General features: G+C 44.2%; 1 protein-coding gene across 5 annotated transcripts in view; it reads left to right on the top strand.

Moving 5' to 3' along the window:
* Positions 1-24632, top strand: part of rusc2 (RUN and SH3 domain containing 2) — a 42815-nt gene extending 18183 nt beyond the window's left edge. Inside the window, exons 3-14 of one of the 5 annotated variants that reach the window (XM_086315488.1) lie at positions 1751-3513; positions 4634-5174; positions 12299-12982; positions 13471-13647; positions 13803-13976; positions 15672-15748; positions 16686-16860; positions 17563-17668; positions 19323-19369; positions 19454-20516; positions 20750-20920; positions 21050-24632. In XM_086315488.1, coding sequence (XP_086171614.1) covers positions 1945-3513; positions 4634-5174; positions 12299-12982; positions 13471-13647; positions 13803-13976; positions 15672-15748; positions 16686-16860; positions 17563-17668; positions 19323-19369; positions 19454-20516; positions 20750-20920; positions 21050-21257 — 4992 coding nt within the window. In that variant the 5' untranslated portion in view covers positions 1751-1944 and the 3' untranslated portion in view covers positions 21258-24632. Of the gene's footprint in view, positions 1-1750; positions 3514-4630; positions 5175-12298; positions 12983-13470; positions 13648-13802; positions 13977-15671; positions 15749-16685; positions 16861-17562; positions 17669-19322; positions 19370-19453; positions 20517-20749; positions 20921-21049 lie in introns of all 5 variants that reach the window. The other 4 variants (XM_086315487.1, XM_086315486.1, XM_086315490.1 and 1 more) reach the window with 4 other exon arrangements.
* The last annotated feature ends 3189 nt before the right edge of the window (positions 24633-27821 follow it).

Raw genomic sequence — 27821 nt, 5'->3', positions numbered from 1 at the left:
ACCACATTAGGACTATTAATTTGATCGTCTGTGCATGGTTTTTGACCTTTTGTAATGCAGCTCTGGTTTCCCATTACCTTCTCCTGAAAGTCTGTCATGTGGGGAAGAAACAAAAAATTGCTAATAGAAGTTTAATTTTTACTTATTAAACTGAAAGGGACAGACAAGCTTCTGTCACAGTGAAAAGAAAGAGACGGCAAAACCTAGAAGCTGATCACTAAAAGAGCAAGTCAAGAAGGTTAAATGATTAAAAACACCCTCCTCTTCACTGAGCAGGATTTAGCAGTCAGCAGCAGACTGCAGAGTCGCTCTGGCTCTCCTCCCTCTGGCCTTAAGTACTCCTGGTCTAATTGCAGACTACAGACATTTGCTCAGAAGGGAGGCTGAAGAGAAGAAAGCAAGACATGCAGGAACTACCCCTGAGCTCAACCAACCCAAAACAAAGAGACCATTGCAGAGCTGCTTTACACAGAGCTCACTGTTTTCATGCAGCAGACTTTGTTCTTACATTATGTCCTCTATTTTTCTCATGTCTAACATTAGTTAAGCTAGCAACAAAAAAAGAAGCTAGGTGTGTTTAGGCTTTACTAGAAGAAAAGTGGCTTGAGAACAAATAAACACACTCATCTGTTCCTGTTGTTTCATAAATTACTCGAACATTAAAGTTTAAACACAGTGTGAGCCCTGTTAGCTGTGTTAGGATGCTCCTGTTGCTGGGTGGATGCTTCCATTAAAGACTAAAAGTAAACCCAGAATCTAAATTTTCAGTTATGGGGAGTTCATCAAGACTCTTGTTTGCTTTGGGAAAGGAAAACTTCAGTCACTGGTTTGTTATTGCTTTCCCTGGAGGGGCTTTACAGTGATTGGTTTTGGGACTTTGGGGTTAGCTGATCCCGTGTATTACAAGCTAATGAAAGCTCTGATGCTCCTTGAAGGACGAGGTTTTTGTAAATGATTGTGGTTTAAGCCATTCAATACTTTAACTGTACTTATATTGTATGGTATACAGTATTATGGTATGCTGTAAATACTATATGGTAACTTTACAGAAATATGTGATTATTTTTTTGAACTTCTGTGCAAGATGTAACAACGCACTAACAGTAAGAGCTAAGTCTTCAGCTAAGAAAACCATATGTCGTTTATTTATTCATTAATCTGAGAGAACTGAAATGCAGTTTGTGAAGGGCAGGAGAAGATTTGTGCCTCAAGACACTGAAAGGGACATTTTAACGGTTTGTTTTACTCAAACTGAAAGCTCATTGCTGTGGTTTCCATTTGATCTCAACCATTCGGCCAAGAAATTGCTCAAGAAAGAAGAAACATCTATGGAATAGAAGTTGATTTATCACATTATACCTGGGCAGATTGTCCGTGGATATCTTGATGGTGTCGGATATGAGGACAGAATATCACCATAATATTGGTGGAGCTGCTAGTAAAAAGCATGCAGCTGGCTGCGGTACATAGGGTACCAAAGTCCTGGTACCCTAACTGCCTCTGATGTTACCTACTAACTGAAAACTCTGCTCTGATGTCCCATGTTTAACAAGGACACCAAACACCAATAAAACAGCCTTTTTTTTTCCAGCTCTTTTTTTTTTTTTTGTGGTCTAATAAGTTATGATTTTATCTAACACCGTTTCACTGGCTTTTTTTTACAACCTTGTAGCCTCAACCCCTGTGTGTGCATGTGCGCGTGCGTGTATTTGCCTGCTTTCCTAACTTCTTTTGTCTTTGTGTTTTCCAGATGTATCACTCTGACCATGGTGTAGACTTCCCTGACCTCTCCTTCCAAATCCCTGGCTGCCCTGCAGAGAGAGGCCCAGCAAACAGAGTGTGAATACAACTGCCAACACACCTCGTTTCAGCCTCCCCCCCTCACCCGTACAGGGCCTCGCTCAGCTGCTGCAGCTCCAGTCCCTCCCTCGCTCCTCATAGGCCATGGACAGCCCTCCTAAACTGTCTGGTGAGACGCTGATTGTGCACCACATTCCCCTGGTGCACTGTCAGGTGTCGAGTAGGCGGCAGGGTGGCTGCGGGAGCTCAATGAAGAGGACCAACCCTTTTAGCCCACCAGAGAACCTGGGCTTGAGTCGCACCACTTCCCTTCCGGAGAGAGACGTCCTCCAGAGAGAAGCTCTCCTCTACAGCAGCCTGATCCAGACCTCTAGTGGCTCCTGGTCCTCCCACAATGGAGGAAGAGAAAGAAAGGGTGGCGGGAGAGGCGGGAGAGGCGGCAGCACAGCCAGCGATGATTCATCATTTGCCTCGAGCAATTCGGAGGACCAGCTGATTACAGCGCACACATTACCCAGAGCCAAACCGAGGAACAGGAATCCATTCCGTCAAAATCCTTTTCTGCTGAATACCGAAGAGGACGAGGATGACGAAGGGGAAGAAGATGACGGTGACAACCTCAGTGGTTACCTTGAAGACTCTTCCTTTCACCTTCACAGTGACGCTCACTCTGCTCTCAGTGACGGTTTGACTTCCTTCCATTTGCACGACCTTGGTTTTGCTCCCCAGCCCTTCCTCCTTCACAGCTCAGTGGGAGGAAGTAGTGGGGAGTCCCTGAGAGGTGGCGCCTCGGATCTTTCAAACCACCTAGAAGACCTCGAAATTTTGGAACTTGCCAGTCAACGGCGCCATGGAAGCAGTGGCTCCAACATGTCGATGGACTGCGGAGATCAAGATTGGGGTGATGACGACGAAGAAGACGAAGATCATCCGATGAGGTGTGGGAGAAGCAGCAAGACAGGCTCCTACTCTTCCAGCTCTTCCACCCAGCACTGCTCCTGCTGTACTCTCTCCCAGAATTACCCTCGGCACTTCCCCGAGGCGTTCTCCGAGCCGTTCTTAGAGTGCCAGCAAGGCTACGGCAGTGACTCCTCCTGCAACAGCTCCGATGGTGTGCTCGTCAACTTCAGTGCCATCTACAACAAGATGAACAACAGCGTCCCAGAGAAGCCACCAGTGTCCGGTCCCACCAACCTCAACAGCTCCACCGACCACTCCTGCACCTCATCTGCTTCCGATCTACCAGGAAACCGAGACTCAACTGGAGGGGCTTTCTATTTGGACCTTCACACTTCTCCAACCGAACCTCCCCTATCTCAACAACTTGGAAACACATTCCCTCTCATCCGTGAACCACGCCTGTCCTCTTCCTCCACCTGTTCCTGCTCAGTGGAGCACCAGGGGGCTCTTGACCTCGATGCCAACTGCAACTCCTACCACCCTCCTCACGCAGGGTCCTCTGGCGACCTCGCTTCTTGTCTCCAGAGTCAGGCACGACTGGTCGTCGCCACCCAGAACTACTACAAACTGGTCACGTGCGACCTTTCGTCGCAGTCGTCCCCGAGTCCCGCGGGCTCCTCGGTTCACAGTTGCTCAGACGAACACAGCAAAGGCAGCCCCACCCCGACTCAGCCGAGTGAGTACTTCCTCTTCAGGCAGCAAGCTTACGAGGAAGGAGTGGAGGAAGAGGATGAAGAGGGAGAGACATCTAGGGTGAGTGGAGAATCCGGCCTCTGTAGTTTCAACAGTTCCTAATCCATTTCAGGATACACTGCATGCAAAGGTCCACACGAGAGTGGAAATGCAGTCCACTAGAAGTGCGACCAAAGGGTCAAAGTTCATCAGCTATTTTGTGATGTAAAATTGTAACACTGACAAAACTAAAATGTCACATTGGGTTCCATTTGATATAATATGATTATAATCGAATATGATCAGTGACAGTTTTGTTTTCCTATTTATTATGTGTAAAGGTAAATACACTGATTTACTGAATAACTGCAGCACTTAACTGTGAATAAGGATTTATGATGATAAAGAATCTATAATCCAAGTCGAATGTAAAAGATCTAGTCTTTGATTTATCCTCCACTGAATCTGTGTTTGATGTTTTTAGTTAAGTAAAGGTCAGTTTAATTACGTTACACAAACAAGTGATTATGATGTAATGTTTATTAATTGTCTCTCCCCTCCAACTGGTTGTGGCAGATAGCTGCACCTTCTCAGTCTTGTTCTGCTGGAGGTTTCTTCCTGTTAAAGGGAAGTTTTTCCTTCCCACTGTCGCCAAAGTGCTTGTTCATAGGGGGTCGTCTGATTGTTGGGGTTGTAAAGGCTTTGAACTTATAATATGAAGCACTTCGCGGTGACTGTTGTTGTTATTTATGTAGCTAAAACTAAATTGGTCAGTGAAGCAAGACCAAATCAACAACAGAGACAGAAATTACATCTGACTCAACAGAAAAGGCAAAATGGGGAGAAGAAACATAAAGAGCTCCTAAACTGTAAATTAAAATGAAACAGTGAAACCTTTAAATAGCAGTAACACTGGTATTAGTCTGGCACTGGCTCGTTTTAGACACTAGCCACCGTCTGCAGTTATCTGCTCATGTCTGAGGATTATTTTAGCACTTATGTAGACTGAAGGGTATTAATATCAGTCGGTAACAGTGCCACTGCCACTGTGTCAAAGCAAATCTGGATTAGTCAGTTTAAGCCTTTGGTTTGGTTTTAATTTGACCTCTTAACCACAGCTAGTAATGTGTTTTATTTTATAATCTCTTGGAAAAAGTTTAACTTTCAGTCTTTTCTTTTCATATTCCTCGTTATTCAGCAGGATGATGATGATGATAATGACAATGATGAGGATGAGGAGAAGAGGAAGAATCAGCAGGGAGCTAAAGCTGGTCCTGTGATTGAAGGCCAGGTGTATGTCAACATTTCTCCTCCTCTGTCTGGTCGGGGCGTTATTGGAGCGTCTGCAGGAAGCCGTCCACGTTCTCGCAGCTACGATCGCAACCTGGACAAGTCTCCGTCTCCACGGCTCGGCTCGCTGGAGCGGATGCTGAGCTGCCCCGTCCGGCTCAGCGAGGGCGCTGCCGCGACCCCACCTCCTCCTCCGAGGGTCACCTCCTTCGCAGAGATAGCTAGAAGCAAACGAAGAAATGGAGGAGCGGGTGGATCGCCCTCGGTGAAGGCTGCTTCAGACGCCGTCTCCTCTCACTCGCACTCCTCAGTGGACTTTTCTCCGATCCTGGAGCAGCGTGTCGAGGCTGACAGTCAGGCCCTGTCGCCTGTGCCCTTTACCAGATGTTACAGTCAAGGCAGCATAGAGCGACACCTGGAAGGGGGGAGAGAAACCCGGGCCAAGGCAGAAGGTACACCACCTCTTACACTGCACAACAACAGTGTAAACCTCATTTATTCCTTCATTTAGGTTGCAAAGGGACAGAAGAGCTTAAACTGACAGTTTTTACACTTAGAGAATTTCCCATCTACATATCCGCCTCGAGCACATTAGCATTCATTTGTTCTCCTTCTGTCTACCTAATGAATGGAAGATACATAGTTTCCTTTGAACTAGGGCTGCTCAATTAATCGAATTTTAATCACGATTACGATCTGGGCTTTCAACGATCATTAAAAATGACTGAGCCGATTATTAGCCCCTCCTTCATTTATCCGCGACACCTTAAAGGCCGGTTCGTGAAAATATTGTCGGGCATAAACCGGTCCGTGGCGCAAAAAAGGGTGGAGACCGCTGATTAAGAGGACCCGAGGGAAGCGTGGAAAGCTAAGCAGAAATTATTTGGAGAGGAGAGTGACTGCCGTTGGTTGAAAAGAGTTTAAAAAAAAAAAAAAACTTCAGTGGTGTTGCACACTATTTTATATTATTTTTTAAAGTCATTGAAGCCGGTCAGAGCAGCACGCTCCGTTTTGTGTAACTATTTTTAAATCCCTGTAGAACCGGAACCGTGTAAGCTAGCGCAATAATTTGTTTTGCATATGAAACCGGAGGAGTTGTACTTACATCTGATGCCATCAGCTTGTCCTCGGTCACTGTTTCCTTCCACATATAGCTATGCAAAAATTGCATAAAAAGCGCTTGCAGGAACAAAAACATAATGTTCCAGAAACACGCTTTGCCGATCCGATCAGCTGTTCGTAACACTTCCCACAGTGAAACAGACGTCGGCGCGAACTATCACATGTCGGCCATTTCCTCCCCGAAACCGGAAGTGACGTCATTTTCGCAGAAATGTAGTTTTTTACTTGTAGGCCTTAAAAGCCTATACTGGTCATGTTTGACTTTTCTGAATAGTTGCTGGGATGCTTAGAACTCGAATTGCACAGCTGGAAATAGTTTATTTTGATGCACATGCTGTTTTCTTTGCAAATTTGCATCATAGGATTGTTTTTTTGTTTTTCCTGCAGTATATAAAAATTGGTGTATCTCCAAAATAAAACTATGAAGACACTCAAAATAAATTTCCTGTTGTTGTAAACTATTTTTTGCAACTTTTTTGTATGTAAAGTTTTGAGGGATAAACCTCTTAAATTTCTCCAAGTAGAAATGTATGTAAAAACAAAAAAAAAACGATTTTCAATTTTTTTTGTAGTTTATTGCACTTTTTTGCAATTAATGTAGTTACTATGGACTTAATGCATACATATTATTAAAATATGGGCTATAACAGTTATTTAGCAACTTGAAATGCTCCCACAAATGGCACTACAGCATGTAAAAAAAATAATATAAGCTCTGGTGGACTTGGTTCTATGGTAGGTCTTAAAGGGTTAAATAAATATCGTCAAATAATCGAGATCTCAATTTCAGTGAAAATAATCGTGATTATCATTTTTGCCATAATCGAGCAGCCCTACTTTGAACTAATCTGGGCTCTGCAAACTCCAGTGGAAAGTATTTGGTTTGATAAAAGCTGATGTCACGCAATAATGACATATAAACGCAACATGTTTGGGAAGTTCCCCCTGCACCCTGAGCCAATAGCAGCATCACGAAGGTATGAATCATGTGATCAAGCCCTGACTGTGAGTTCGTTATAAGGGAAAGAAAGAAAGTTGTTTTAAAAATCAGAAACAGTTAAAACCTTTCATTCAATTGTAAATATGCTGACATTTTTACATACTTTATAGACTTACTTTAAACAGCAGATCATCAAATGTGAACAAATGTTGAGGTAATATCCCTCAGGCGTGGACAGGCATTTTGTTCGGCCGTGTTTTTTCACTTTTTGGGTGTAAGATTGCGCCCCTGAACAAGCAGGCTGATGTGTGTGTGTGTGTGTGTGTGTGTGTGTGTGTTTAGACATCTTTGTGAGGACAGAAAATTGGCATCTTACTATACTTGTGGAGAAGCAACAGTCACTTTTGGGGTTTAAAGGCATTTTTGAGGCTTAAAGGTGTTGTCAGGGTTGTTATTAGGTTATGGTTAGGTTTAGGGTTATTGAGATTCTGAGGTGTGTGTGTGTGTGTGTGTGTGTGTGTGTGTGTGTGTGTGTGTGTGCGCGCGCGCTCTGCTTTAGATGGAATGAAGGGTTGAAGTGGGCCAAGCGTGCTCAGAATAACAAACAGGTGAGAGAGGAGAGATAGATGCAGTGAAACACCCGCCCCCCACAGAGCTCTGCATCAGCTTGCTGAGCTGTGTGTGTGGCTTGTATATTTGCATATCCGTGCATGTTTGTGCCATCCTTCCTAAAACAAGTGCTCGTAGATAGAAACCTCTGTGTCATCGCTCCCAATCAATTCTATTTCTGAAACTTCTAATGAAGTTTGTGTTTGAATGTGATGCCTTTCAGCTCCCTTTCATTTGGCTTAACAGATCAGTTATTCTCAGAAACCTCAACACAAACCTCCATCTGTAGCACTGGATTATTTTCCAGAATTGAGAGATGTGAGGAATCTGACGGAGGAGTTTCTACTGGTGTCAAGTGTTTTTTGGCTTGTTGAACTTGAAATGGTACCCACATCACCTTCTCAGCCAACCTTAGTCACTTATGACTAAGATGTCACTGTATTCCTGCACAATCCTGTTTTGCCTTTGTTTGTGCCTGGAAAACAGATCAATTCTGCTTAATTTGGATGTATTTAGCACAGTATGCTGGTTGTTACAAGTACACGTGGAGTTTTAGGCGTAATTCTTGCAGACTAAATCAGGAATTAAAAAAAAAAAGATGGATTTGGAATCAATGAAAGCACTCTGTACTGTACAATTAGGTGGACAGAAATCATTTGAAGCTGAAACATCTGCATCTGTGAATGAAAATAAAGGAGAGTAAAGCCGTTAACATATCGCATTATGGAAAAGTTTTCAGCCAACCCTCATTCCTGTATATTTTGCAGGGATAAAAAGAAACAGGTGCAGATATAAGATGCATGGAAATACAGCATCAAGACAAAAATAGAGTTTGTACAATTCTAACAAGCTTGAAAGTCAATATTTGGTATGACCACGTTTATTCTCTCTCGGGCAAGTTCAGGAGTAGCTCTCCAAGCTTCTTGAAGGACATTCGGCGCTCTTCTTTGGATGTCGGCTGTTTTTTGCTCTGCTCTCTGTCGTGACACGGCTTCAGTAATGTTGACGTCCGGTCCCAGTGTTCTGTTTTGTGGTTTTCTCTCCAGGTATGCTTTGACCTGCCCTTTGGGTCCGTACGACCTGTTGCCACTGGTTTTCAGTCCAGTTCTTACCTCAGCCTTTTCTTCCAGTTTGCCTTCCTTAAGAACGGCTTCTTGACAGCCATCCTTTCACTGAGACCATTTCTGATGAGGCTTCAGTGAACAGTAGATGGATCGAGGCTCAAGGGCCAGATGCATCTCTCAGGTCCTGTTTCAGGTTTTTGCTGGATTTATTTCCTATTTCTTGAGGACATGATTTTCAGATGCTGTTCGTCTGCTGCGGATAGTGTCTTGTAAGCCTGCCACTTCTTCTTTTTTTGTCCTCTTCTTGTCCAGTTTCTTCAGATTGTGTAAAGACACGCCACACGCCAGTTTCTCAGAGCTAATAACTTTTTGGGAATCAGCTTGTTGGTGCAAAAATACTTCAGACTGTGTTAACTTTTCAATTTTTTTAGATTGAACTGAGAAATGTGGTCAAATGATGTGTGTTTGCAACAGGCTGTTAGTAACAAAGTGCTTAAAGGTTTTTCTTCTTTCAGCTCCTCCTTTTAGGGATCGCCACAACAGCTCATCCTACACCTAACGTCCTCTGCTGTCACACCAGCCCTCTGCAATAAAGTGACTAAATATACAATTACAACACTGGTTCAGGCTCGAATGATTCATAGATGAGCATTAAGTAGCTTAACAAACAAAAAATCTAAAGAGAAACTAACTGAAAATTAGAGAAATAGAAGTGGAATGTCCAAAGAAAACTACCTGCAGAAAACCCAGAGAGCTAATGCTCATTTTTAAAAGATCACGAGTGTCCTTGGAAGCAAAAAAAGTAAAATGAGGGATGGGCCAAGACTTTTGTACAGTACTGTACACTAAATGGATAGACTGTGCATTAGATAACTGTCTGTACTTGGTAATTTAATGTTAAAATAAAGATTATTGTCAAAGAGTAGCACAAATACAGTGTTGGACTGAGGTGGATGGATGGATTTAAGTAAAATCAGAAAGTTTTCAGCCACTAACTCTGACTCGTTAGGGTTTCAGGTACTTTTAAACTGTGCAAGATAACTTATTTCTATGAATTAAGTCACTAACCCATCAGTTTCTGTACATATAAGAACAGTGACCGTCGTCAGCTCAGTCTCAGCTGCTCGCTGTTTGTCTGCTTAGGTAAATACACAAACACATGCTTGGGATTCCTGTGGAATAAGACCAAGGAGGGTAAAGAGCACTGGGAGAGTGATATCCCAGGAAGCCCCAGCTGTCGCCTTTTATAGTTGTAGACCGGCTGGCGTACGGAGAGAAATCAGCCTCAAATGTGTCACAGATGTGTGTGATTTGTGGGTATTCACAAATATGTGCTCTGATCTACACACGTTTGAAGACGCGTTACAAAAACATATTTGGAAACCTTCAGTGATCAGTACCTGTAGTAATGATGCACAAACGTTTGAGGTTTGATTGTTAAATGATGAGCTTCCGTTTGTGCATGCGCAGTTTTGAGGCACTTTTCACACAGATTCACAAATGTATGCTGCATTCAAGTGCTAGTGGAAAACTGGGTCATCCGAACATCATTTGAGGAACATAAAAAAATCTTTTTAATTTGGACTTGTATGATCTTTTAATAATTACAAACAGACTTCTGCCTTCGGCTGAGTGTTTAACAAGGTTTCTTGGAATTAAAGAGAAATGCTCTCTGGGTTTCGTCCTGCTCTGCTGCGCCATAATACATGAAAACATACGGCGTGCTACAACCAGCCTGTGGGCCGCACTTCAACTACATTTTTACATTAGAGCATTCAACACCGGAAGATCATCTAACAGCTGATTTTTCTGTTACGTTACAGCTAAATCACAATAATGAATATTGTCTTTACTTGAGGGTATAATTAAAATAGTCCTTGTAGACTTTTATGCACAAAACGGAAAGGTTGTATTTCTTTCCTTCTACCTGCAGGAACAACCTAGAACACGTCACCTCACCAGATTTACTGAGTATAGATGAAAGTAGTGATTGAAACAGATTGTATTTCACGTCTTTAAGCCCTTCAGCTGGGAAGTGAAACCGAGGATTTATTGATAATTTAGAAGGCGAGGGGAAATTTGGTAAAGGATCATCCCAAAGAATAGAGGCACGTTCCTCCCTTAGTTTGTAACGTTGTGTCTATAAAGGCCGTGATAATTTAAGGCTGTAATGAAAGGCTGTGCAGAATCTCAGCACATATATTATTCATTAGACTTCACTTCAGTCAGCTGTGTTGTTTCACCGCAGTACAGTACAGGCTTCAGTAAAAGCCTCTGGGAGACAGCTTGCTCACTAATGATGCTAACATAAAGCAGAGAGCTGCAAAGGAAAAGCTTCGGCTGTCTAATGGATTCATCTGTGAAACAGGAGAAGAGCTGAAGAGAAAAACAGGCAGAGAGGAAGAAGAATGAAGTTGGGAGAGGCCAGTTAGCGAGAAAAGAAATGAGTCCAATTAGAAGGATGACAGAGCAGATCCAGAGTCGGAGAATGAGGGCTTCTCTTCTCCATCCCAGTGGGAGCTGAGTCCTGCTGGGTGTGTATTCCTCTCACTCCGCCCTCCCTTCCCCCCGCTTTCCACAGCAGCTTGTTGTCGCCCTCTGTGGCTGAGAAACAGCTACTGCACTCGGGTCAGGTGGCACTGGTGGGCCGGCCGTTGGGCGACAAACAGCTTGCGCAACCCCGCTGACGTCACACGTCACTGTCTGTCACCCAGTGCGCTGGATCTAGGAGCACACACACAAACACACACACTGCAGACAAAGGCTTCTCCTCGCTGCTGTGTCTCCTGACTTTCCCAGGTTTAGTCTGCATGTGTGTGTTTGTCTTTGTGTGTCTGTGTGAGTGAGTGAGTGTGTGTGGGCATGTGGGCCTGTGAATAGCAGTGTGGTTCTCTGTGATAAGAGCGGTTGAGCTTTCTGACCGGGCAGTTTTCTGCTGTGTGTTGTGGTTTCACTTCTAACCTTTCTGTTTGTGCAGTCTTGAGCTGCGATGACCTGCAGGTTCATGAGTTTCTACGCCGGCCTGTACTGATTTTATTTCATTTCTTTATTTATTTGTTTGAGTATCTGAGCTGTGAATATGTGTGGTGTTTGAGTCTTTATAAATGTATTGACTTTTAGCTTTAGCCTGTTGATTGGACAGTGTGAGGAATTTGGAGGAGTCTGTGATAATCCTATTTTATTTCCTAAATTATTAACCGAGAAATCAAATAATCAGCAAAAGGGAATCCACAGTGGAAATAAATATTTGCAACACACATTTGTACTGAGGTCAGCTTGTCTCAGCTTTCAGAGAAGAGGTCAAAGAGAATATAAATGGGAGTAAAAGATGCATTTGTGACATCTTGGTAAACACATTAAACACTTAGCTATGCAGCTGCAGCACTGACAGCTCATTATTGCAAATGCTTCACTTGTGGACGGGGTTAGGGTTCTGTTTCTGCATTTCAAATATGTCCCCTGAACGTCTCACATGCAGGGAGTTGACAGAGCTGCTGCTAGTTGTGATAATCTAAGAAGAAGAGCTTTTCGTCTGCCCCGAGGAAAGACAGTAGGCACAAAAACATGAAAAGCATTCCATCAAAATACCTCAAACTTGGCACCGCATTTACTCAACAATACAGCCGACAAATATGAAGCAGGCTGGATTAACGGTGAAGCGCGCACACCCACAGACACACATAGTGACACTCCTGGATATATTCAGTACATTAACAGTCCTCAGTTGCAGTTTTGAGTCAGGACTTTTTATATCTTTGTTTGTTGTTGCTGTCAGAGCAGGTTTGTACTGTTAAACTTGTGGCAAAGTAGAACTAAGCAGTTTGTGTTTGGGCTCTTCTAGGTGGTCTCTCCAGTTCAGCAGACAGCCGCTCAGCAGTGGTCCGCTACAGCAAGGACCAGCGGCCCACGACCCTTCCCATCCAGCCCTTTACCTTCCACCACCAGTTTGCAGCTAAAGCCCCCCAGCCCAAGCCCCTGGCGCCCCTGCTCACAGGCTACATCTCTAGCATGCAGGCCCGCTCCAGCTTGGGCTCAGGCTCTGGAGGTCCAGTCGGGGAGGACGGCGACGACGCAGCTGAGAAAGTCCACAGCTTCCAGGGTTCTCTCATCACAACGGCTCCTCCTCCTGGATCGGTTAGGCCCTCGCCTCTTGGGAGTTACTCCCCGGTCCGACTCCAGGGAGCACCCAGCTCCGGGACCTGCTCCACCTGCACCCCCAGCCCTAAGCCAACGCACAGCCTCTCCTGCCCCCTTTCAGCCGGCCTCGGCCCCCTGCAGACCCCGCCCACAATAAAACAGGCGGGGGCATCAGCGCCGTTACCCCCTACTCCTCCTCCTTCATCACTGGGGCTGAAGAGAGGGGCGGTGCCACCAATGCTGCCAGCAGTGCAGGGACACTGTTTCCGCCGTGGAGGGCTGCCTGGCTTACCAGCGCTTCACAGTGACACTCTGAGCCCACTGGGCTGCCTCGACTCTGCAAAGCACGAGGAGGGCAACAAAGGGCACGCAGCCAGGACACATAATGGTACGCCCATAAATAAATCTCACGTTTCCGTTAAAAACTATTCATTAAATCCCTGATGAGAAAATGCTGTTTTAAAATAGGTGAACAGTTTTTTTCACTGTTCACACTTTGCTTTCACTTTGACTGAGGCCATCTTCCCCTCGTCGTCTCTCATGCCTTTACATTTTCCTTCTTTTAACTGTCAGCCCTTCGCTACAGAATCGCTCAGCAGGTTTTGTCCTGATGCAGTTGGTTTATAAAATCTGCATTGAATTAAAGTTCTGTTGACTTACTGTCAAAAAGAAGCTCCTGTAGATTCTTACTGTTCTCTTTTTCTCTTTCTTCTCTCCCTTCATGCATGACCTTAAACGTTTTCCTGTCCTCCCTTCACCTTTTCCACACGCCCATCTTCATCTGCTTTGTTCCTGCGTATCATTTCCATCTGTCTCATCAACAAACCCTAATCCGACCCCTTTATCGCAACCCTAACACCTCCCGTCCCACAACAGCGCACCACCTCTCGCCTCAGGCTCTCAAATGGAGGGAGTACCGCCGTCGAAACCCTCTGGGAGTGGAGAGGGTGTCGGGGTGCCATGCTTCTGCTGGATTGGGGCCGCGACCTGCCAGACGCAACGTTTTTGATTTCCCTTCGGTCCCCTCTGGCCACAAGCTGGGACGACTCAACGGTGCTCAAAAATCTCTTGGCACTGTTGAGACCTGCAAGAATATCAAATATTTAAACAATAGACTCAGATATTTTAAGTACTGGCAGTATTAGTAGGCTCATATAAGTGTGCTCCTTACCTCAATGCCTCTAATAGTGACTTGGTGTGTGTCTCAGCAGTGGGCCAATCAGCTAAGCTGCAGCAGAGCTACAGCGACTTCCTGTCCGACTACTTTTCCCTGACAGAGAAGCCGCCTGAGGAGTTCTGCCTCTCCCCGGACGCCTCCACCTCCTCCTCTTTGTGCTCGTCCTCGCAGTCTCACATCTCTGTTGACCTGACGCAGAAGAGAGGTGGGGGTTCTGTGTGTGTGTGTGTGCATGCCTATGTGTGTGTATTCCTATCTTTGTGGGGACCAAAACCCCAGTCCCCACAAATTTGAAGGAATTTTTCTGACTCCAAATGTGGTTTTAATGTTTAATTAGGTTATGGTTAGGTTTAGGGTTACTGCTTACCGTTCTCCACACACACCAACAAGCAGGTCTTTATTCTAAGAAAGTGTGATGGTGTTGTTGTTGTGCCTCTGGGCTCACAGGCTGCAGGGATCTCCCAACATTTATAAATATTACTGTCTGTGAACGATACAGAATTAATCGATTTGTTAGGAGAGTTCACACTAAATTCAAGCTCCCTTAAGTCTTTCATACAAAAGTGCACTGTTCTCCTTTTTTGCTTTTCCTTGTCTGGTAACTGAATACGAGTGTGATTCAGGGATCTGACTGTTTTTCACACTAACAAAAGCTGCTGCTGGTCTAAGCGTTAATTAGTTACACTTAAAGAAGAGCTTAAAACCTCCAGAAACGGTGTACAAGCCAAAATACAAACACGAAACATCAGATTTCACCTCATGCACTACCTGTATTTGTATAGCACTTTACTAGTCCCTAAGGACCCCAAAGCGCTTTACACAACCTGTCATCCACCCATTCACACACTGGTGATGGCAGCTACATTGTAGCCACAGCCACCCTGGGGCGCACTGACAGAGGCGAGGCTGCCGGACACTGGCGCCACCGGGCCCTCTGACCACCACCAGTAGGCAACGGGTGAAGTGTCTTGCCCAAGGACAGAACGACCGAGACCGTCCAAGCCGGGGCTCGAACTGGCAACCTTCCGATTACAAGGCGAACTCCCAACTCTTGAGCCACGATCGCCCTTTGCTTTTCTACAACACAACTCTTAGATAGTTATAAGGAGCAACATGTTTGCATTAACTTTGATTAAACACAAAGTACAATTTTCATGGATCTTTAAATACAAGGAAAAAATCCCATAAAAGTCCATTAGAAGGTAATTCAGACATTATTTGGCTCTTCAGTTAAAAAAGGCATCACTGTTCCTGTTTAGATGCTCAACTTTAGTCCTTCCTAATATGTAAAAGCAGGATGACACCTTCATTTTTTTTTTTTTTTACTGACAACCTGTGAGCTGTAAAATCAAATCAAAAATCTGTGAACTGTAAAATCAAATCACCCTAAATGAAGTGGATCTCACAGAGTTATCCGAGGCCACAGCAGTGAGAGAGGAGATCATCCTCCTACCAGATAATGCAGGTTTACACAGCTGTAGAGAGCAGCGACATGAGTGCTGAGCAGACTGATTAAGCCCTTTCACCTTACTTTCATAAAAATCAATTTCACAGATGAACCAGGACACAAAGATTTGCTTTACCTTCAAAGTGAAGCTAAAAAGCTTTTTGCTCAGTAGGAGCTGAATTGCACTCTTTGTCAGCGTTTTGTGACTCATATCTTTCAACGTTTGTCTTGTTTTCAGACTGATGTGAGTCAAATCCCTAGAAGACAACTTTACTGCTGTAGCAAATCTAACAGTGCAGATTTGGAGCTCAGACTCATTATTATATTGGTACCTCACCTTCCTGCAGGGGTTTTGTAAAATAGCACACAGATGACTGCCATGTGACTGTTGCCACAGTAACACAGAAATAAAAAGATGGACTTACAGACGCTTTGCTCGGTTTGTCTCGTCAGCTCTGGTGAAAGCCGTGAACACTGCAGTGGATCTCATCGTGGCTCACTTCGGCACCAGCAGAGACCCCGATGTTAAGGTAAGCCTGGGGTTCACAGGTGAGGCAGCCACACACGATGGCACGAACTGCTCATTTGTGAATATGAACTCACACGCTGGTTCTACTGGCTGATCAAAGTTATACGTATAGAATTTGCACAAACACATCACAACTGCAATGAAGCGCAAAAGAACCAAAATGTGTGTTTTGTGGTGAATTACACCAGCTTCACCATCAGATGGCGCCACCTGACTGCTTGGTGAGAGTGAGCAAGCTGTTTGTGTACTTGTAGCAAATGTTATGTAATATTTATTTGTATTTTTATTCTGTATTTGTATATGGGACAAATACAGAATAAACACACGCTGCATCTAAAGCAGCGCTTGGTTCAGTAGCTTTAGATTCAGTGTCAGGGGGACAGAGCGTTCTGTCAGACTGTCACCCACGGTCGGGTAATCTTGTCTCAGAGCATCAATGACACAAACATCTATCGTTTATTGTTACAGTGGTAATATTATAATATAATTTCTGGCAAATACATGTGAGTTTATCAGTTGGTGAGGTGGACCACAGTGTCACGGTCCGGGGTCGGTGACCCAGTGTTTCTGTTCTGTGTTTCTTGCTGTCCAGTTTGTGATTCCTAGTTTTTAGGTTTTGGTTCCTGTGCCCCTCATGTTTGGTGTATGTTTAGTTCTGTCCTTGTGTTTATTATGTTCTCCAGTCAGTCATTTCTCATGTCACTCACTCCATGTTCCCTCTGTTCAGTATCAAGTCCGTGTCTCTGTACCTGTCGTGTGCTTCCTGTTTTATTTTGACAGTCCCTGTTCTGTCCCCATGTTTTCTCTGTACCTTTCCTGTTCCCACGTCTCATGTCTAGTCTCCCTGTCTCTATGTTCCCGCTATAACATGTCAGTTTTGTCGTAGCGTTAAGCTCGTATCTCTGAGTCTGTGACTGTACTTCTCTCCAACCCGCCAGGCAAAGCTCGGGAACAGCTGGGTGAGTCCCAACGTGGGTCACCTCATCCTGAAGTATCTGTGTCCGGCTCTACGTGACGTGCTGCAGGACGGTCTGAAGGCCTACGTGCTGGACCTGATCATTGGACAGCGCCGCTGTCAGCCCTGGAGCCTCGTGGAGGCGTCCACACAGCTGGGTGAGAGAGCTGGGGTGGAGGGGACATACCGATACTTAACAATTAAAGTTGATTTTGCGGGAAGTTGGCATTAGTATTGATCCACCGCAGTGACTCGCTCACTGTAATGCTGACCCTGCGCTGACAAAGGCCTGACTAATTCTAAGAGGTGATGAAGCAGTGACATGTTGAACTAAACTGCAAGATTTTCACCATCAGTGTCGGAGCAGACAACTATGGTGCAGAAGGATGAAGTGAAGTAATAGAGTAGAATGGCACCTTTCAAAATAAAACTACAAAGTGCTTCACAAGACTAGAAAGGAAACAACAAGCAGTAAAACATTTAGAAAGATAAATGAAACATTAGAAGATTAAAAATCATGAACAAATAAAATATGAACTGCAAAGCAGATAAATAAAAACAAATATGATAAAAAATAAAAATGACTAATAGGAGGCATAGATTGTGTTTGTAACAAAACGAAACTTTGACCTTTTGGCAGCGCTGACGTGAGCAGGATTCAGGTGACTGCAGAGCAGCAGGGCACAAAGAAATGAGCTCCTTACCTCCATGTCAAACTTCACCTTCTAACCAGGGTCCCAAAATGCTTACTCGTTGTACTTTCCTCTCTATTTGGGGTGCATTCACAAACCGCTACAGTCATTCTTTTGCAGATGTTGTTTAAGCTTAACATGTGTTTTCTGAAACGTGTGTCCTTTCAGGCCCGTCCACACGTGTTCTCCACAGCCTGCTCTCAAAGGTGAGCCAGTACTCGGAGCTCACGAGCCACAGCATGAGACTGAATGCTTTCATCTTCGGCCTGCTCAAGTGAGTCGTTTCATTTACTGCTGTTTTCATTCTCAGTTTACACTCGGAGCCTCGAGCTCACTCTGATTCGCTCTGACACGACAACAGCTTCTGTGTTTTTGGGTCTTAGTGACTGCAAAATAGTGACGTTTCTACTTTAGGTTTATTCTCGAGGTCATCATGGTGTGCTGAAGTGCATTGCATTTAAAAGCGTTACTGTTTATGTCTGATAACAGAGGTGATGGATGAAAGTCTCAGTCAGTTAAGAAAAACACAATCTGTGAATTCTTGAAGTCAAACAGATTAGAAACTATTGAAAACTCGTTCTGAGTATTTTAAACCCCACGTTGTTTGCATTCATGACTTCTTGTTCCATTTCTTTCTGGTACATTCCTGCATATCTTGGCACATTAGTGCCCCCTGTTGGTCAGTGCTTTGGTGTATTTGTGGCTATGTGTGTAACCTACAGTGAAATGTAATCAGATTTTTTTTGAATGAAAAAAGTAATCATGTTGTGAGCTGTTATTTGTCTCTCGTAACCTTTTTGTTCTAAGTTTTGATTACCCGCTCTCTGAGGACATGTTTATAAGCTGAAGTGTATTCATGTGTGTTTTGAACTGGTGTTATTCCTTAAAGACGGCCTAATATTTGCCTAATCAGCACTAAATTATTATTCTTGAGGTACGTAAAGTAACGTTGAATACTTCACACTTCAGTTTACCTAATGCTGGCCTTCATCGTCAGGGGCAACCTCCCAGATTTCCTCTAATAGGCTTTGAACAGGTTTGAACAGTGGGTGGGCGGGGCTTCTGGGATATATGAACTGTGTGTTGGACATGAAAGTACAAAGGCAAGAGTTGAGTTCAAAGCTGGCCGTGTGAAGGCGGAAATGGACCAAAATGCAGACTCACAAAGGCAAGAATAAACTCAGAAGGCAGAAATACAAAAACGAACTAAACTGGGAATACGCATGAAACTAAACAGGTGGGAAGGCAGAACACTCGGCAGGGAACGAGACAGATCACGACGCTGGACAGACAGAAACAGAAGGCTTAAGTACACCAAGACTGTCAAAATAAAACAGGAAACACTAAGACGCAGACTAACTCCCAACATGACACGGGAACTGAGAGGAAAGCACACTTAGGGAAACAAAATGGATTCTGTAGATAACAGGAGGAGATAACGAGGGGGACGCAGAAACAGTTAACGGAGACGAGACAGAGCGAGAGGAGAGACATGACGGCCTGGGAAAAATAGATGGGGGGAGCGTGGAACGACACACAAGGAGGGGAACATGGGAACAGAAGAGGGAAACAAGACACAAGGGCTCACACAAACACACAAAAACAAAGACACACACAGAGGGACGCGGTAAACTAATTCTAATACAAAAGACACCAAAACACAAGAAAACTCAAAACACTGGTCAAAAGGACCCAGAACCATGACACTGAGCGTCTAAATCACTCGGGAGCTAAAGAATGACTTCCATACACTGACCCCATTATCATCAGTAGCAGAGAATAACAAAGAGCATGACGGGTCCCCTTTAAAACCATGTCAGAGCTGATTAAAAGACTCAGTTTTGGGTGTGATGACTGTTTAAATGTCTTCTGCAGGAGACTTTTACTCTGCTGCAGGTTTTAAATAAGTGACTGTTTGTCTGTTTTAGTCTGAAATCTTTGGAATTCTGGTTCAATCACCTCTACACGCATGAAGGTAAGACCATAGTGACTGAAACGACAGATTTCTTCTTGTGCATCTTGTTGTGACGCCTCCTTACCTCTCTTATCTTTTATTCAGATATTATTGCCGCATACTACAGCCCTTGGGGTTTCCTTCCCCTGTCACAGGGGCCGTGTCAGCCCCTCTTTGAGGAGCTCCTCCTCCTGCTGCAGCCTCTCTCACTGCTCCCCTTTGACCTGGACCTGCTGTTTGAACCACATCTCCTCCAAAAGGGACAAGAGCAGCTTCGTCGCAAAGAGCAGCTCTGCTCTGCAGGCCAGAGCGTCGACCAGTCGAAGTGCTCCACCTTCCAGCTCATGAGGGGGTGGAGCAACACTGTCAGTGAAATGGTCAAAGACTCAAGCGCAGAGGTGAAGAAAGAGAAGGCGGGGCTCAGGCGAGAGGGAACATGGCCAAGGATGGAGGGAGTTGGATCGAGAAGAGAGGCAGCAGCGGGGAAATCGATGCTGAGGAAAGAGAGCGTTACAGCTCAGAGCATGACAGCTGGGCCTGATTGCAGAGGGACAGTGAAGGAAGTAGGGTTTGCACATTTATGGAAGGAGAGGGGGGTCCAAGGGCAGAGGGTGAAAGGTGTAGGACAGGAGAGCCATGGAGAATATGAAGAGAAAAAGAAGAAGGACAAGAGGAAGGAAAAAGACAGATTTCCTGCAGATGAAGGGCGTCAGCGGCAAGACAGGCAGGCCGGCTGGTGGTACCAGCTCATGCAGTCCTCCCAGGTCTACATCGACCAATCCACAGAGGGGACAAAGTTTGTTAAGACCGAGAAGAGGAAGAAGTCATCGGAGAGACGACAGGGCCAAATCCCACCCACAAGAGAGGGAGTGGTGGAGGGAGCGGAGGCCTCTCAGGAAGGTGAGGGCAGGAAGAGCAGCAGCAGTAGCTTGAGCGGGGACTCATCTGGATCCAGGGGGCGGCCTTCGTGGATGGGTAGCCCCCCAGAGTCTGTCCTCAATCACACCAACCCTCTGGAGGTCACGGTGACTGGGAGCCACGGCGGAGCCCAGGATGAGAGCCCCTCACAGGGACAGAGTCTGCGCTGGAGCAGGCTCTTTGGCTCTAGTGTCGGTTCTCCCTCGAAAGCAGAAGGAGGTGAACAGAAGCCAAAAACCCAAAAGACCAGGTGAGAAAATGTTCATGACTGAAACCACCAAAATATCATTTGTATATCTTAATCTGAAACGAACAGAACGATCACCTTCTTCCTGAGGAACATTTTCCAGTTCTTTACAAATTTAGTGGGTTTATATATATTTTTGCTTCACTGGATGCCGTTGATGTCGTGCCGCAAATGACGAAAGACTGACCTGGACTAACATCGGCCTTTTGTTTTCACGTTGTGTTTGTGTTTCTTAGACCTCCATCTGGCTGGCTCGGCTTGGATCGGTCTGTTCTCGACCTTGTAGCTTTGACCATTGGAGCAGGCCCCGGAAAAAAGGCGGAGCTTCCTGCCACACCAACTCGCACCCAAAGTACAGCTCCACCAGCGTCGACGTACCCAGCTGAGGCCAAACTACAGTCCAGCTGGTAGGAACCGCCTGCAGTGTTATCGTAGTGTTACTTGGAAGTGATGCCAAGCATTCCTCCCTCAAAAAATGTTTCCGAATACTTTTCGATCACTCATCCTCACCTTCTGCCTCCGTGTTGATTTCTCAGCGAAGTACGAGCACTGTGCCACCACATCGCCACCGAGCCCGGACAGCTGAGCTTCAACAAGGGCGACATCCTGCGCGTTCTGAGCAAGGCTGACCCCGATTGGCTGCTCTGTTCCCTGGGCTCCACCCGGGGCTTGGTTCCAATTGTCTACGTCACCCTCAACAGCATGGAGGACAGCCAGGATGCCCCTGGTTTCGGGCAATGCTGAGCAAGAGAAAACTGTCCGAAAGGTGAAGCCAAACAGACATGGAGGGTATCCCTCCCGCACACGGACCTCACACAAAAACCCGTTTTCATCTGTAATTTAAAGGGAAAAAAAGACAAATCATTGTAGTAAAGCTGGAGAGGATGCAGACATGACTGCGAGGGCAAGCATGCAGGCTCAACCACAAACAGACATCTGCTTCAAGGGTACACCCAGACACGTATGCATGCATACATCCAAAAAACAAAAAAGCACCCCACAAAGATCACAAACAAACCCAAAGACTCTCAAGCGCTTCTTTCTCTGCCTCTCCTTCTAGCTTAGCAATGTGCAGGTCCAGTCTATTTATCATCCAGCTCTAATTTCAAAAAAATAGGCAGATCTCTCGTGCTCCACACCTGGCTGCACTGTGCTGTACAGCTGTGCCACACGTTGAACTCGCCGCTCAAACGATCGCCCTCGGTGCCGGCGCAGGTTAGTTTGACGTCCTCTTGTAAACTTAGTGCTAATATGATCTTTGCATTCGTGTAGAAACGAGTGAGTCTTTGCTTTTTGGTAAGATTGATATGAATGTAAGAGCTTTTGGATAAATGTTCTGTGATTCAGCATATTTTTATTATTCTAATGAGACGGTGGAGATCTGCACACGAGCTCGTGACAGCAGCTGTTCAGACATTCAAAGTGAAAAGAGAGCAGAAGGAGAATCAGCTTTTTCTTTTTATCCTCCGTTTTGTTTGATCTGCCTTCGTTTAAGCGTGACTGTTGGATGGATAGACAGTCAAAGTAATCCTCCTTTCCTCACAGCTGGGATAAAACCATGGTTGACACCGACGACTTGCATGAAATCTCTCGAAATCTTTTGCTTTTCCTTACCGTCCTATTTCCCCCTCTCCTCACTCTCACATCTAAGAAGACTTGACAACCTGTGAGGATGGCAGGACTGAGCTGGTGGTAACACGGCCCGATTTATTGGTACATACTGTAAATGCATTAGTGACTTAAACGTCTGATAAATTCTATTTATTTAATAAGTTGAGGGAAGCACCTAAATGGATGCTTACAGAAAACATGGATGTCAAATGAAAGCAAAGCATAGCTGTGCAGGTGTCTTTGGAAAAGGGGATGATGGGATTTACTCCAGCATGGAAGTTTATTCCGGTTCAAAGTGCAAAGATCTCATTCATGCCTTAAAGCACAAGTGTCGAACTCCAGGCCTCGAGGGCCGGTGTCCTGCAGGGTTTAGATCTCACCCTGGGTCAAGTCGAGTTCATTACCAGGCCTCTGGAGCCATTTAAATCAGCTGTGTTGGATCAAGGACACATCTAAGACCTGCAGGCCCTCGAGGCCTGGAGTTCTACACTTGTGCATTAAAGAGTGCAGGTGGGGGGGGGGCACCTGTCCAGCTATTTGTCCTGATGGTGTATTTTGTACATGCTCTGACGCGTCTAATGCGACGCGTCCTCCAGATTTATGTCTGCACACGTTCACGTGAAAGAAAAGGATCTGTGGTGATATTTTTGATGTTTAAAGGGAAACCCCGACACATTGTTTGTGATGGAGGCTCTGGGGGGGTCCTGTTCAGGTGCAAAATGTGGCCTTAGGCTCAAAATGAGTTGATGGAGAACTAAAATTCCGACTGTATACTTTAAACGTATACAGAAGGCCAGTCTGGAAAATTATAAACAGGTCAAATTAATGTACATATATTAAATAAATGAATGCTTGTGTATTTTTTGAAAATCTCACATAGGATATAATTTCACCATTTCAGTTTTCCGTTGCTGTATAGTTTTTATTTTTATGTAAGACTTTTAACATCTAATTTCAGCGAGATGATTAACATTTCATCCAAATGTAAATATATTTAAAACCCTCCTGAATTAATTTCTGCTGTAGAGCTGTACGTACAAATGTTATTAAAGGTTTCTCAGTGCATTTTATGTTGACTACAGAAAGCGAGCATAAGCTTTAGTCTCACTGCTAACCAACCTGCTGACTGTAAGTTGCCCGTCACGTTGGAGGAAGGTTTGCTGTTCGTTGCCATCCTGCTCAGAGCTCACCGGGGACCGACAGAAATAAACACACAGTAATTAAAACAGAGACGGGCGAGGGAGGCCCAGGGGGCCAGAGGCAAAGAGAGACTTCTTTTTAGAATTAAGCATTTAGATATCTGGGATGTTGTGCATTAAAATACTTGTAGGAGTGACATAAGAGAGAAGGAAAGAAAGGAGTGATCTTTGTTTCTCTCGTCTGTTTTCTCCCTGCATTCTCTCTCCCGGCTGCCTGTAAATACCTTCAGCATCAGTGACACTGCTCTTCTCTCTGTGTCCAGACTATATGATGTGTACGTATGACATTATCAAACTACTATGGATGTTAAATAACAAAGTGCTCATGTGATCACAAACTCGTGTGGCTCCAGTGTCTTTTTCCCCCTCACACGTCACTTTTGAAGGGATTTTTCTACCCGAGAACACTCTGGATTTATGGGCAGCATCCAGCTTACGACTCGGTTCACTGCGTGCTTATTAAATACCTGCTTCATTTATCAGTGAGGCTCTGCGCTGCCCCAGTGATGGGCATGCTGAGTAAGTGTTCCCATCTTAAATTTTACTGGAAAAGCATAAAACTAAGTGGCTGCAACCAGAGATGTGTCAGGCAGTTGTATTATTATTATTATTACTACTGAGGGTGCAAGTTGTGCTTTCTGCTTTAATGCTATGCCAACGCGTTCAGCTGCTTATGATTTATGAGTGGTTAAGTTTTCACAGGACTCCATGCAAACTAAATACAGCTTTACCGCTTCCATAGGACGTAAGTAACAGCCAGGTACTGCTAATCAAGCCTACTTGATAAACTAGGAATCAGTAAGTTTAAGCACCTGTGTAAAAGCAGATGTTTGGGCATTTTACAGCAGGTAAAATAAGCATTGAACACATCACCAAATTTCCAAGTAAATCTATTTCTAAAGGTGCTATTGACATGAAATTGTCCATAAATTCTCAATGATCCCAAACACAGCAGCAAATCTACAACAGAATGGGTGAAAAAGAAAAGAATCAAGGTGCTGCATGGGTCCGATCACAGTTCAGACCTCAACCTTATTTAATACTGTGCATAAACAAATGTCCACAAACCTGAATGAACTGTAGCGATGAATTCCTCCACAATGCTGCGAGAGACTCGTGAAGTCACACAAAAGACTGAATCATCTTCTGTAGTGTTTTCTTGTGTGGTGGATGTTTTGGTTTTTTTGTTTTGTTTTTAGGAGTCTGCACAGAGCTCTGTGAATTTCTCCATGATTATATATAAAACACAAGTCTGTTTTTTTAATTATTATTATTATTCTGTCTCATTAAACACCAGTTGAGTTTTCCAGTTCCAGTGGTGTTCCAGTTACACAGGTTAATTGTCTGCAGATCTGAAGTAGATTTAAAAAAGAAATCCTTCCCATTACGCCCTCAATATTATTATCATTCCACGTGTAGCACATGTTGCCACCAGAGGGCGATATTGTCTTTTTGTCTGAGCCACCTGTGCATGAACTAATGTGCTGCACACTGAAGATGTATTTGAGAGGCAAACATATCAAATCATTTTTCTACTTCTATAAGTTGTCCTCTCTTTAAGGAGCTGTGTCTCCACACATGCCCTTCTGTACTGATGTCAAGCTACACAAGTTGAACTTTGGTTGTAGTTAAGAATATACCTGTTTAATCTAACCGTACTGCTAAAGCTCATTGAACCAGCCTGATCCATGAGTGGATTTAATATTATTCTAAAGTCTTTGAAGCAAAACATACTTCAGAAGTGTTAATTTGCAAAACAATTTTGCATAAAATGTAGAAACAACATTTGAAACAAGGAAATGAGAAAAAAAAATTGACATAAAATTAAGATTTCATTGAAGGGTAGTGTCATATATCCTCAAACAGCAACAACACTGATAATTCAGTGTATATAACACTTAATGTGTTTAGGATTGCGGGGGGTTAAATACCTGTATACTTAGGAGACATTTATATTGGGGCAATTAAGGACAGCTCTTGGTTGAAGAGGTAAAGCTTACAGTGATGTCAGTCAACAGCTCATCAAAGCCAGGGTGGGTAATTTAACACCAGCTAAGAGCTGAGCATCTGTCTGCCATCAGGGAGGTTTGCCAGCGGTGCTGACAGATATGCTAGTGAAAGCCGTGCATCATCATGTGTAACTTAATCTGATGATTCACCTGGTTTCAAAGCACAGAGCATGTTAGACTTCAACATACACTAAATAGTCGATAACATATAACCCCTGGTGATATAAAATGTCACTCTGCAAAATGAATCTTTCCCCAGTTTGTTGTGGAAGAGCGTCACAGATATGCACTGAGCTCTGAGTTCAGCTCCAGCACACAGGTGGGTATTTTCCACAGTCACTGATGAGAATATTCTGTTTATCAGTGCTGCTGTCTTTCAAATGTTTGACCTGACAAAGTAAAAATTATATTAATATGTGCAACATTTTACAGACTCTGTAATGCTACAAAAGCTACACATGTTGTATATGATATGAATGACCACATGCTTTAATTAGCTAGAAACAAATCCTCAAGTGCCCTCGGTCATACATCTGTGCAGTTATAGAGCAGTAAGATCACGACTCTCCCAAACTGATACCAGGCGTTTCTAATATCCTCTGAAGAGCTACAGTTCTTTTACCTTTTTACTGAACCATGTTCCAATTATAGTTCTATAATGGACATGGACATAATGTGTAGACTCTCAGGTTTCATTCGAGGGTATCCACACTCGGACTGGATGAAGGGTTTAGGAGCATCGGCTCCTTAGTGTGCACCACCCTCTTTTGAAAGGGAACAGAAGTCATTGGACAATTGACTCAAAGGCTATTTCATGTGCAGGTGTGGGCGATTCCTTCGCTATGTCATTATCAGTTAAATAAATAAAAGGCCTGGAGTTGATTTGAGGTGTGGTGCTTGCTTTGGCAGATTTTGCTGTGAACTGACAACATGTGTTGAAACAAGCCGTCCCAAGCTGTGAAAATAGATTAAAAACAGCCCAGAAATTGCTACAATATTGGGAGTGGTAAAATGGTACATCCTGAGAAAGGAAGACGGCACTGGTGAACTCAGCAATGCAAGGAGACTTGAACATCCAAGAAAATAACAGTGGTGCATGAGCACAGAATCATTTCCATGGTGAAGACAAACCCTTTACAACAGCCAACCGAGTGAATAACACTCTCCAGGAGGTCAGCGTACTGATATCCAACTACACCTAAAGAGAAGATGGCATGAAAGTAAAGGGTACAGAGGGCTCACTGCAAGGTTAAGCCACTCATAAGCTTCAAGAATAGCAATGCTAGACTGGACTTTGCTGAAAAAAGAGCTAAAAAAGCCAGCAAAGTTGTGGAAAAACATTCTTTGGACAGATGTTAAAGAGATTTACTTCTACCAGAGTGATGCGTGGAACAGCTCATGATCCAAAGCAATCCACATTGATGATGTGACACAGGACAAAAGCAGCTGAATGAACTCTGAGGTGTTCAGAGGCTTACTCTCTGCGCAAATCCAGCTAAATGCAGTCAAATTGATTGGGTGGTTTTTCTAATCCAGATGGACAATGACCATCCAAACATACAGGAGTTTATCAAAGCGAAGAAGTGGAATATTCTTAAATGGACAAGTCACCTGATCATGAGCATGCATTTTACTTGTTAAACACTAAACTTCAGACAGAAAGGCCCACAACAAACAGCAACTGGAAGCTGCTGCAGTAAAGTTGTGGTATCACAATAAAAAGCAGGAAACCCAGCATCTCTGTCTCTGTCCAAATACTTATGGACCTAACTGTATTTCTTATCACAATACTGAAAAGTTCCAGTCAAGGGTCCGGTCTCAAAACCTGAAATAACTCACAAAGACAGAAGTTAAACACATTTCCAGCGCTCAAATGCAAAGTTAGAAGTACATGCATCAGTGCACAACGTGTCGTGTCTGCTTACATTTAAATGCACAGCTTTTTTTTCCTGGAAATGTTTTTGTTAATATTGGTGCAAGTTTTTCAGGCTAATAACGGCTCAGCTGAAACTGCAAATCAACTGAAATCAGCTCACGGTCAGGCAGCTTGCCCTGGACACATTACTCACATTTGTGATCAGATATTGCCAATTTGTGTATTTTGCAAGAATCACTTCTTTGTGCTATTAATATTTCTGTGAGCCACTCTTGCAGACACACTGACTGCTGTGTGCTGACACACGGTGAGTGCCTCTTATTTGTGTCACAGTTCCTCTTTAATGGTTTAACCGCAAAGACGTAGATTAGATTCCCCTGAAAAGATGCCTTTTCCTCAGAAAAATGACCGCGCTTCCATTTCTTCTTCTCCATTTATTTATTCTTTTGCATATAAGTATGTCCTAACTCAGAGCAGCCTGAGCCATTGTGATATATGTGGCTACACGCCTATACCTAATGTAATGAAAGAAGAGAGGGATTTTCCTTCTTGGGAGTGTCTTTGCACTATAATGACAGTCATGGCACAAGGATCTGTTGGGAAATAAATGAAG

This window comes from Aulonocara sp. 'chitande type north' Nkhata Bay, linkage group LG12 (assembly GCF_057382095.1).
Source record: "Aulonocara sp. 'chitande type north' Nkhata Bay isolate Kocher_YH1m ecotype deep benthic linkage group LG12, A_spYH_male_GT1.1, whole genome shotgun sequence".
NCBI classification, from domain to species: Eukaryota; Metazoa; Chordata; class Actinopteri; order Cichliformes; family Cichlidae; genus Aulonocara; species Aulonocara sp. 'chitande type north' Nkhata Bay.
Note: the sequence above shows the minus strand (reverse complement) of the source record. Positions and strands in the feature narration are given on the sequence as shown.